Raw genomic sequence first — 12,854 nt, 5'->3', positions numbered from 1 at the left:
TTGACAGCTAATGTCCCTTTAAATTATGGTATATTTAGTCAAACGATAGACTTGGTGTATTGTATAGACAAATTTGTAAATATCCAATTACAAATGGTTACTTTTGTAAAACATTAAACAAAATTGAGACCTTATTCTTTTCTTATTCATCTGCTTGTTGGTCAAATTCGAATTTGGAAGTCTGGAAATAAGTTATCGTAGTATAAGCATAATGAAGAATCAAAATTCCTTGGTACAGTACGTGTATTAGGGAAATTAATATTCATCGAGTTAAAATAGATGTTTAAAAGAAATAATTAACGGAATTTGATTTGACCTTAAAGATCTGTCTGTATTTAGTGTTTGAGACATAAAAAGTGAAATTATGTATTCATATATTTCATTTATGTAGTACGATTATGGTGGAAATATATTTTTATGACGATGAAAAGATGAATACTCAATACATTCTGAACAATGGTTTCTGGTTCGTTCTTAGTTTGGTCTTAACTGACCATATGATATATTAAATTCTGAAACGATATTTAAAATTAGTAAGGTTTGATTACATTTTTCATCCATCACGTTTTCAACAATAAACAGATGTCTATACAATATGCCAAGCTCAGTCTCCAGTCTGAAAATGTGAATGAATTAAAAAAAAAAACAATACAAACACAAAATTTAATGTGCAAGTCCTATCTACAAAATCGACTGGAATAAAAACCAATTTATTTTAACAGAACAAAATGTAAAAATTACTGCAATTTTCAATGCTTTGGAAACACACAAATCCACGTTTGATTAACATAGCAGCTTTCATGTAAATTATCACTTCCTTGAGCTGAAATTGTCACTTACATGAGTTTAAAATGTTATCGTCAAATTAAATTCTACTTGAACACGGTTACTTCAAAATTATTATTTTGATAGTGTTTTCCTCTAAATGGTGAACTACCAATTTATCATGCTGCTACATGTACATGCTATAAGTTATTCTTACAAAATATGCCATATTGTTATTCGAAATGCGTGTCATCTTATAATAAATTGTTCCCTAAAAATATATTTGAACCTTTGTTTTCCAAAGTCAGAGGCGGGTCTGGGTTGACTGAGAGAAAAACATAAATCATTGTTTTGGAGATAAGTAACTTCCTTCTTGTACATTAATAAAATTTTCTTCATATCATAAATAAATTGCTGGCATGTATATCCTTGGATAAATATTGGAAGGTATAGTATGTTAATATTCTATTATGAAAGCAAATTTATAAATCAATACAATTTAATAATCATAAATCAGTAAATTCGGTTAATGAATTTGAAATTACACATGGTGAATGTTTTCTTTGCATATCTAAGAGTTTAGTTCATTTGTTAATCCCTATTCTCTACTGATTGATTGACGGATATTTATTGCAGTAACATAATCAATAAGTTCATTTACCGTATTTTGCACTTAACTGACATGTTCAGCTTGATTTTTATCGTGCCAGCACAGATAACGGTGATAGTCGGCAAAAGAACATTCTCGAACGCATTACACTTTTTCAATCTAATCATATTAATCTATTATTCTACTCCTAAATACATACGTTGAAATGTACTCGAGTCATCAGTTTGGAACTGAAAATAATTACCCTTACTGCAAGTTCTAGTTCCAAGTTCAAATATTAATTATCGCAAATTCAAGTTCCAAGTTCAACTGATAAATACCACAAGTTCCAGTTGCTTAGTCTTAAGTTTTCTAACGTTGTGCTTTGTGTACTGTGTTTGTCTGTTGGTCTGTTGGTCTTTTTCTTTTTTAGCCATGGCGTTGTCAGTTTATTTTCGACTTAAAGAGTTTGAATGTCCCTTTGGTATCCTTCTCTCTTTTCCAGCTCCAATTTCAACTGATTACTACAGCAAGTTCAAGTTCCTAATTCAACTGATGGATGTTTCAGATTTTCATACTCGATTAAATCAATCGCTACACCTGAGCTGATTTAATTGTAAAACATTCAAAAACAGTGAAACATTGTAAAATGCCCCCAAAAATGTATCGACAGGATGTAGAACCATAAAGTAAAAACAATACAGGATAACATGTTTAACTATCTGAAATTGTTGATTAAAATCAAAGTCATATCGGTGAAGACAATCAGCAATGTTATATATATATGATCTTACATATATTAAGCGTATTTGTTACGCGTACTGTTTACTTTTGGGTACACCAGGCACATTTATATTTTATAATGTATTATAATTAGATTGTAAGTCCATGTAAGTGACATTAACATGTGTATATGCATTATGTGGACTTTTGTCCTTCGAGTAAGTATGTTTTAGCAATCAGACTTTTTCACGCCAATCTATTACAAACCAGGATTTCATAACATATGCTACCATCCGCCAAGAATCCAGTGCTACATAGTCAACTGTGGCTTAACGGCACTTGCTTGATTTGATTATTACCTTGTTCATTTTATTATTGATAATCTTCAGTTTTTAAATTATTATTGTACTTATCATAATATGAATGAAAGGAGACGTGGGATATACGTCAATGCGATAGCAACCCAAAGACACAAAAAACTAAAAGAAAATTAAAAGAATCTTTTCAAAAGTCCACAGTTTTAATAAGAAAGAAAGACAAAAAACTTAAACCACTAGAGATAAAGAAAAACAAATCAAAGACCAACTACAGACAAAAGACTAAAAGACAACTAAATAAAAAGGCAAAAATAATACTAGACGTCAATATATTGTCTTCAATATGCTGGTGCCCTTACAATATATAAAGTTCTACATCGCCCCGAGGTAACAACTATCGCAAAAAAAGTTTGGCTTTTGACCGGCCTGTTTAAGCCTGTTTTAGACTTTAACGGTCAATTTGATGAAAAAGTGACCGCAGGTGTATGAATTTAAAATCATTAATCTTAAATTGTTTAGATTTTTAGCTATAATTTTCCGGTAAATTTCAAGTATCTTTCATGTGGTAAATAAATGCAGTAGTGTTCAGAATTTTAGACAATTACATATAAAAATTATTTTTTTACCAATTACGTTTAAATTCATCAAAAATATTAATTATATATCAAATGGAGACGTTTAAGATCCGTGTATTTACTTCGCCATATTCCATGAAATTTCTATCTTAATAATGTATTATCTATTTATGTATTCTGTAGTGTTTGACCGAAAGAAAAATTATAGTTTGTTCTAATAATTAGTATATTCCTTGCTATTACAAGACAGGAAACTGATCTCAATATTATGATCTAGTTTTTTCTAAATGCCAGTACATGTAACTTTTATTTGTTTGGATGCTCTTTGCTTAGATTGAACAAATTATGACATACAGGTACTGAAAATGAGGCAAACAATCAGAAATAAAGAGACATCATTAAATTACCACTGTTGACATATCATTGTGTGAAAACAATGTATTATTTTCAAGTCGCACAAGACATTCCATATAATTCATTTGACCTTTTATGAGCTATTGAAGTTTTCTATGAAAAGAGCAGTAGGTGATATGGGGCAAAATATTTTACCCTGTATCGTAGGAAAAAACCTAAGGAGTCCGAACATCTGACAAAAGTTCCTAAATCTGAAATGACTACATCATTAAACCTGAATTAATGAAGTGGTTTACGCGCAGTAAGTGGTGTCCTGTGCTGTCGTTAATTTATGGGAGATGTCCGTTGTTATTCTGCGGTTTACATGTTGTAATGTACTATTATATTATTAATTTATGTATTTCTCTGTGCTGAGTGTTCTTGCGTTTATTTGTCCTGTATTCCATTCACGTAGTGTTGTCATTTTAGCGGTATTTTTTAACCTTGCAATATAAGCGGGAGGTTTGGCTAGCCATAAAACCAAGTTCAACCCACCATTTTTTCTTAAAATGTCCTGTACCAAGTCAGGAATATGGCAGTTGTTATCAAATAGTCCGTTTCTATGTATGTTGGCATTTGTTTTTTGTTGCACTTCAGTGTTTTTGTTGTTCCGTTGTTTTCCTTTTATAGTTGATGTGTTTCCTTCGGTTTTAGTTTGTAACCTGAATTTGTTTTCTCTTAATCGATTTATGACTTTTGAATAGCGGTATACTACTGTTGCCTCTATTTACTACCAATTAACAACATCATGCACAAAACTTGTTTATTAGATAATATATATATATATATATATATATATATAGATCATCTTAACATCCGTACAATGCAATAACCAAAGTTAATGTTGCAAGTAAGTCATTGAAGGCAAAGATTTAAAGTCAGTTGATGATTTAGGATTCAATAAAACAGGTACTACATTTCCGATAATTAATCTAAAAAAAAAATCTGACATTAAAATCCATTAATAAAAAGTATTGCAGTTTATTAGCTAAATTTTAGGATTTTAAAAGTACAATTTTAAAAATTTTAAAAATGAATAAACCCATTACTTTAGTGTTATTTCAAATTAATGCAATGTTATTTTCAATGCTTATTTATCATTAAAAGATGTTCATGTGTCTTCCAAAAGTCAGGAATCGCATGGGTCATTGTCTTCAGTTACCTCTGAATATTTTTATCTTTCTGAAAAGTTCGTAGCAGATCTTAAATAGTCTCTGTTAAATCAAACACCATTCTAAAGACCAGACTATTTAAAATTTGACATACTTAACACTTGTTCTATTATCGAAGACAAGTGTTGACCTCTTGAAATTGTATGTCTTTCGTTATGTTTATCTACGAAATGCATCAACTCTGTAAAAATGTATTAATCACGGATACACTTAAAATCTAGCGGAAATTGCAGTAAAAATAATTATCACGAAGGATACGATGCTATTTATGTTGTCTACTTCATCAACGAGATGGTAAAGGAAGAGAAGATAAAAAAAAATGCATGAAATAAAGAAAAATACACATGAATTATAAGTATTACAAAATCACTTTATTATAAAGATGGTTTTTTTCAGACAGTTTAACTGACGAAATGAATAAGTATTTGGAGAAATTGACCAAATTAGCAGCATGTTGTCATTGGGGATTAGTTATAGTTGGTGCCTATTTTGTACTAACTTTTCTGTCAGTGGGATCAACGAGTGCAATGGGAATATATTATATCTATATAATGGACAAATTTGAAGTAAACTTAACATCAACGACGGTTATAGGAGCATTGAATACAGCAATAGGACATTCAGGAGGTAAGTTACTTTATATTTAGTGATTTTACAACTTGATTATGATATGGAGTAGAAGGTTTTAATAAACAATGTACATGACAAAATCATAATCGGATTTAAGACCAGGTGTGTCGACAGTATTGCCATCTCCTGCTATGCAATAATTAGCTGAAGCCAAGAATATGGTATGTACTTGCCACCTCATTATAAGACTAATCAGTGGTGTTTGAATTCTAACAGTCGAGGACCAAACCAATCAATTATGAAATGAAAAGCATTTAAAACAAAAATTTTAAAACTATCTGTCAAATCTGATTTAGGTATCTCTGCATAATGGTAGAAAACCTTAGTGTTGTGAAAGATTATCATTTAATTTACAGAAAATGACTGCATCTTTTAGTTAGATACTACTTCCTACGAGTGCTACATGTAGTAAGAAAGACGAAGAAAATGTAGATTATGGGGATATGAATTTCTTCTGGTTTAAGGTGGCTGAAAATTTTTAATGAAGGGTCATATATAAATGTCCTATTGGAGATGACTTTCGCATTTGATTTGCCTTATTATAAGTAAAAAATATATATGGATGCGGTACACCAAGAGATCCATCAACAGAACCGGGAATAACTTGATCACAAGTAACTTCACAAAGTTCTTTCAACAACGGGAATATTCCCACACATATTACCATTTTATTATTTCAGTAAACAATGTAATTAGGAGTGACATAAGTCGTAGTTCGATCTTTCCCTAACAAGATTATTTTTGTCCCGTATTTCATGTTTTCTTTTGTACTTCAGATATCACTTGTCTATTCCAGCCATTATTGCAATGCCCTTTGTTGAAAAGTTTGGGGAGCGACCTGTTATGATCTTTGGAGGAGTTTTAAATCTAATTGGATACAGTGTGTCTACATTTGTAACGTCATTCCCTTTATTATATACTACAATGGGTATAATTCCAGGTAAATATCAAGTGAAGCTGTTTCAAAATGTTTGTCTTACTATGTTATTTTATTTCTAAAAATAGTAGATTAATAACAGAAATGGATATAAAACTTGAAAAACAAAACTATGAAAAATCACACGCTCAAAATTCACATCATTAGATTGCATTTCAATTTTCTTCTATATATGACTGCAAATCATGTGAGATATTTCTAAGCGAACGATACGTGCAGCATCAGAAGAGTTAAGGTTAACATTACGTCTGTTTGAGTTCCTTTAAGGATGAAATCAGGTGAAATTAAAATAAAATCTAGAATTTAAAATTGATACTATAAGTCAGAAAAGCATTAGTTGAGGAGCAAAATAAGCTAAAAATATTGATAGGTTATGGAACTCCTTTTCGGGATCTTTAGTTTTAAAAATGGCGGGAAAAGACTGACTCGGACTTTTACCTTATATTCAGCATTGGCATTATTTGGGTCTCAAATCGTAGGGAAAAAAATCTAGAATCTGTTTAAATTTTGGTAATGAACTTTTATGAGCTATTAAAGTCTTCTATGAATAGAAAAGTGGGTGATATGAGGGATAATATTTTACCCTATATCGCAAAAAAAAAAAAAAGAAACAAGGAGTCCGCACATCGTACAAAAAATCCTAAACCTGGCATGACTACATCCTTGATAGTATATTTTTTTGTTTGTTTTTTTTGTGTGGAAATGGGGCATTTCTTTGAGTTTGCTTGATATGAAAATACACAATAATAAACAATCAAAAGGTATGGAAATGACTGGCATATAAGCTTGAAATATGGCGCGCCGTAAAGGCCAGTATATTGACATTAATTTACATGCAGTAAATTTATTTTATATCCATGCACAAGAATTTTTTTTTAGATGGTATCATATCCATGTAATAAGAAGGGTTCGGAAAGATCGCAGAAGTATTTTACTTTTGTGAAAAGAAATCTGGAGCAATTGGCCTTCTCTGATCCACCTCTCGATTTAACCGCCATTGTAATTTTGAGTCATATTATGTCACATGATACATAAAGCCATACCGTATCGAAAGTCAAAATGATATAATTTGCTATTATAATTATCTTATAAGATATCCATTTGTTTCAACACAACTTTGTCAAAAAAACTGTCATTATTGTGTGATCTTTCTGTCTCCACTTTAATTGAAAAGTTTATTTCAGGTCTTGGAATATCATTTTCAAGGGTCAGTATAGTAATTGCAGTTAACAGATATTTCCAAAAAGCTAAAATGCTTTCCGTGTCTTTTGGAGTAGTTGGTGCTTCTGTTGGTATGCTATCGTTTCCACTTCTAATAAGGTCTCTTGCAGAGTCATATGGATTGAATGGTGCATTGCTTATTCATGCTGGTTTGAGTTTCAATTTAGTAGCGTGTGGAGCAGCAATATTTCCAACTAAAAGTAAACAACTTGTTGAAGAAAATGGTGTAAGTATAAGTAAAATATTTCTGCTCTTTGGTCGGGTTGTTATGTCTTTGACACATTCCGCGTTCCTATTCTCATTTCAAATTGATATATGAATAGTAAAAATGTTGACCTTCGTTTGTTTACAATAAAGTAAATACCATTTCCAACTTTTATTTTGGTAAAGTGCAAGCAATTCTAGTGCAATTCGAAAGTTAAACGAGATCGGAATACCAATATCAGAACTAATTGTTTCATGAAATGAAATGCAATTTGATTGCCCGAAGCATTGACACATTCATATTGATGTTGAGGTACTGGAAAGCTGGTTTGTTTCACATTTATTAAATTAGATATAACGGGTTTTTTTTCTTTTTATTGAGATCATATGGTATAGTTGAGTACCTATAAAACTATTTGAATCCAAGTCAGGAGCCGATTAAGCAGTTGTTACTATCTCTACACGATTCTTGTCTTCACCATTTTGCTTTGTTGTCACATAAATTTGACTTGGGGCTATATGGAATTAATAGTGTTGTAGGTGCTTTTCAATCATTGAGTACATCAAAGTTCATACAGTTCGGTGCAGACAAGCTAAGTTAAACATGTACTTGGACGCTTAAAGTTAACTTCATGTACTCTTTATCTGAACAACTGTTACTATATTGTAAAAGCAATACAATAGACATTAACTAGAAAAAAAAACAGACCTAGAGGTAGAATTTAAAAAATATATTAACTTTGCGATTAATTTGCGGTCTGCGCACAACTGTATGGCAGATGTATAAATCAAAGAATTGCTCTTACATGTTATTTTATTACGGACCTTTTGTCTTTTAAATTAATGAATAAAATACCAAGTCAGGCCAAAAACCGATTGGTGAATAGAAATAAATATTAAAGAATTATTTTAAGAGTTTTAGATATATCACATCTCACAATCTATTCATATTTATAAAAAGAAGAATAAATTTAACTTTTAGATGAAGAACAGCTTTATGGATTTCGACAAGTGCGTGTGTAACGTTATGTCATGTATTAACATCTTTTATTTTCTATTCAATTGTTTGTGTTTAGGATGAAGATAAACAGATAGCATGTTGTAATAAAGAGACTGTAGACATTTCCTTTTGTGTGCAACCACCTTACATAGCGTATATGATTACAAACTTTCTGTTTATGGCTGCATTGTATATACCAAGCACTCAGATTCCAAAACATGCTGTGTCAATTGGAATAACTGTCAAGGATATTTCATTTGCAATAGCAGTTAGTGGAATTGGAAATATGTTCGGTCGAATCTCTTTCGGCGTTTTGTCACATTTTTTTGAGTGTCATGTGGTAAAATTCTGGATAATTTGTTTGACTTGCAGTGGGCTTATAATGTTAATGGTACCGTTTTCAACGAAATTGGAAGAGTTTATGATCTTCATGATTATTTATGGATATTTTGAAGGTAAATATATTCCGAAGAAGAAACGGTTATTATGTGTACGAAATGCTATTGAAGAAATATATTTATGGTTAATTCCTTTTTATCGTAAAGCTAAGACGCACAGACTTAATGAGAATTTTTTACTGCATACACTTTCTCTTCAGATATACTTTGATGATAGTGGTTGATGGTAGTTTCTATCTCTAAGTTTTTATCATATGATATACATTTATCATATGATATATACTTATCATTAAAATGCTGCCAGACGAGAGAGAGAGAGAGATGCTAAATGGAAGGTTTAAAAAATTCGGACAAATATTGGTTATAATTTTCAATAAACTGATTTTCTTTTCTAAAGGAGCATCTAGTGTCGGCTGGAATATTAGTCTGTTCAACCTTATCAAACTTAAATACTACGAAAGGGGAATCAGCATAGCTTACTTTGTAGCTGGAATTGGACTAGCAGTTGGGAGTCCTTTTACAGGTAAAATGATACATCGTTTTAATGAATCTAACTAACACCATTTGCACAACATATTTGAATTACAGAAAACAAAATTTTATCATAAAACAGCATCATACAATTTGGATTGTGTTTTAATTTAACGATGTTGCATACTTATGATACTTCAATGATAATTTTGTTCCATTTTAACTGTAGGTATATTAAAAATAAATACTATTACTAATGTGGCTTTCTTCTTAATTGTGAAAATGTGTGCAACTTATTTTCAATATATAATTTTTTAAGAAATTAATTAAAATTGTTATTCCCATTTTTCTTTCAGCGTTCATTAACGATCGTTTCAGTTCACATGGGATATCATACTATATTGGATGTGGAATGTTTGTTTTAGGTGCTTTCATAATGATTCCATTTGCGTCAATATACGCCAAAACAGATAACGTGTTTCCGCCGTCAAAAAAACAAAACGAACCTAACTCATCTGTATTTGAGAGTAATAGTAATATTGATTGTTCTAAATGTTTTCCTGAAGTGCAGATTTCTACATATATGTAACACGAATAATGTGTAAGAAGAAATGTAAAGGTAAAGGTGTTGTGTTCGATTAAAAACATTTATGTAGTATTGCTGTCAATTTAAGATGACATGATCAATAAACGCTCTAAGATTAATATTTTCTCTGACTTACTTTATTAACCAAACGTTAGATGAGGTTAGTGTATTGATATTCCAACAGACAGTCGGTATTCTAATTGGTATATTGTGTATCCCTTGCTACAAATCATGTAATATTAAAAGACTATAATTTTTTGAAATAATTAATCTATGAAATCATGGGCAATATTCGATTTTTGTGTTGTTTCCGATCTTAATAGATCATGTGGAGATCGGTATATGAACGTTCTTCACACAAAATTAAGAAATGAGTGTAGTTCATTAAATGGTGATTTATTTCGTTGTAATTTGGTTCCTGATCCATCATGTTTAAGTGGTTTTAGAATATAACAAAGTGCTCTCGACTAATGAAATTGTAGGATTTGATGTCTCTTAATTGTGAAGAATGGATGTAAATCATGTTCTTAGTAAGGGATTATCCTATTATTTGGGTCTATTTACAGTTCAAAACAAAGAGTTTCTATAAATGAGTTACAACTGCCCCGAAGCACATTTATGAGATTTGAAAGGATTTATCACACAGTGATTGAAACTGACTAAAAGTTGAATTGTGAAACAAACAAAACATCTATATAAGTTGAAGTTTACCGTTGCGGTAAAATTGGGTCCGTGAAATTATTATGAAAATATCAATAACTTCAAATTACTAAAATATTAAACAATATCATAAGCAATGCAAAAAAAGAAAAAAAGTTTTAAAATTAAAAAAAACCTAAATCTTTAGCTTTCCAAAACTTTGATTATTGGATCACCGATTGGGAAGATTAGTTCTTTCCTATATTCCAATAAAATAAAAAACAAAACAAAAAAAAAAAAAAAAAAACAGGAATTTAATTAAAGTTTGAACATATTTAAAACTTTTAAAGGCATTTTATTTGACCATTTCCCTGACATAATGAAATAGTATTTCATGTAGAAAGCAGAGTGAAATAAAATTTATCTGTAACTCAAATGTATTTATTGATTTAAACTTTAAAAGAAAAAAGATAATTCCTCACTAAAATATTCAATTTACATGATTTACATTCATATTCACAATCAGGAAACATACAATGCCTACCTTTTCTTTGTACTGTTGTGTCACCTAATGTCTATACCGCATTTTTTTAAAAATATTTCCCAAATTATAAGAGAGTCCTTACATCGCTAAAACTAATCCATAAATGAAATGCCGAAAAAGGAAGTCATGCATCAATTATAAACATTGCACTGACAATGAAACTAATTCTTGAATACCACCAATCAAGAGATCATTTAAGCCTTGCGCTATCGCTCGTACTTAATCATGAAGAAAGGGATTACCATTCTCTTACATATACATAGAAATGAAAGTGTAGGACACTATTTATTTGATTGTAACAGATACACTTTACATAGAAATACTTTATTTGAGAGCTGTATCTGTTAGACTTAGGCGATTTTACAACTAAATACTGATATTTGATTATATGGTAACTAACTCCTTACCATCGAAATAAATACTGCTATTTTTGTGAATGTTCATAAATATATAAAATATACTGAACTTTTTCCTTCTATTCTTCTTCTTCTTATATATAGTAGTTAAACTCATTGATGAGTGCTCAATACTTTGTGTGTGCGTAGGTGCTGGTAATGACTATTTATAATGAAAAAATACAAACGTCAAAAATACGGTGCATGCTGTACAGGTTGTGCAGGATTCAAACATTCCATCATCTACGCAATCAGTGTCTTGAAAGCCTCCATAGTGGGAGCTTTCACTGTTGAGTCCGGTAGTTTATTCCAAGCTATTATTGTTCTTGGAAAGAATGACTACTTGAAATAGTCGTGTTTTGGGCTGAAGATGGTGTATGCCATGGAATTGTAGTGTCTTGATGGTCTGTTTAGTGGGATCAAGTAGTTTTCTGTTAGAATTGCTACGAATCCATTTATAATTTTGTATAGTAAGCATTATCTGATGTTAACTCTTCGTTGTATAGAGGTATACAGTTAAGCCTGTTTATCATGCTGGTGACACTTGATTCGTAATCATTGTAGACGTTTCGAGCTGCTCTTCTCTGTACTCGCTCTATTTTGTCGACATTATCCTGCGTGTAGGGATCCCATATTGCTGCGCTATATTCCACTCTCGGTCTTACTTGTGCATTAACAGCTTTGATCTTTGTTTGCTCTGGATCTTTTTTGATATTTCTACTGAGCATCCCTTGTGCTTTGTTTGCCTTGGCTACAATGTTGTTAATGTGTAGGTTCCAGCTGAGGTCATCTTTGATGGTAACTCCTAAGTTTTGTATCCGTGAGTGTCTCTTGTTGTTTACCATGCATATAATAAGGTCTTTAATCGGGTGTTTGGATCGTGTTAGGTGCATCACATTACATTTGTTGACATTAAATTCCATTTTCCATTTCTGTTCCCATTTTGTTATACTTGTCAAATCGTTTTGCAGGATTTCTTGGTCTGACCGTCATGTTTGGTCTTGATAGGTCGATAGATGGTACAATCATCAGCGAACAGGTATATTGAAGATTGCATGTTATATCCTCATAACAAACCATTGTAATTGTTATGATAATAAGTACACATACTTATCGCATGGTCATATCTGTCACCTTTGTTTAGCGAAATAAACTTTGCGAGTCGATGAAATAATGGCAAATTTTGTAATAGCTATTAAACACATCGATTGTTCTTACAGTCTAGAACATGTGTATAAATCTTTTTTTTCTCAAAACTTATATCGAAGTTGAAAATCCGTCTATTCCGTGCACAA

General features: G+C 31.0%; 1 protein-coding gene across 1 annotated transcript; it reads left to right on the top strand.

The window, feature by feature from the left end:
* Nucleotides 1-4,813: 4,813 nt before the first annotated feature.
* LOC127737709 (monocarboxylate transporter 9-like) lies at nucleotides 4,814-10,927 on the top strand. Its single transcript, XM_052248559.1, has 6 exons — nucleotides 4,814-5,161; nucleotides 5,961-6,104; nucleotides 7,286-7,548; nucleotides 8,603-8,981; nucleotides 9,322-9,447; nucleotides 9,752-10,927. Exons 1-6 carry the CDS (start codon nucleotides 4,948-4,950, stop codon nucleotides 9,982-9,984), a joined length of 1,359 nt encoding a protein of 452 aa, XP_052104519.1. The 5' UTR covers nucleotides 4,814-4,947; the 3' UTR covers nucleotides 9,985-10,927.
* Nucleotides 10,928-12,854: the final 1,927 nt, after the last annotated feature.

Source organism: Mytilus californianus, unplaced genomic scaffold (genome assembly GCF_021869535.1).
Source record: "Mytilus californianus isolate M0D057914Y unplaced genomic scaffold, xbMytCali1.0.p SCAF_4, whole genome shotgun sequence".
NCBI lineage: Eukaryota > Metazoa > Mollusca > Bivalvia > Mytilida > Mytilidae > Mytilus > Mytilus californianus.
Note: the sequence above shows the minus strand (reverse complement) of the source record. Positions and strands in the feature narration are given on the sequence as shown.

Coding starts and splice junctions, on each gene's coding strand:
- LOC127737709 (XM_052248559.1), top strand. CDS start 4,948: ATGAATAAGTATTTGGAGAAATTGACCAAATTAGCAGCATGTTGTCAT. Junction 6,105..7,285: donor TACAATGGGTATAATTCCAG/GTAAATATCAAG, acceptor AGTTTATTTCAG/GTCTTGGAATATCATTTTCA. Junction 7,549..8,602: donor AACTTGTTGAAGAAAATGGT/GTAAGTATAAGT, acceptor GTTTGTGTTTAG/GATGAAGATAAACAGATAGC.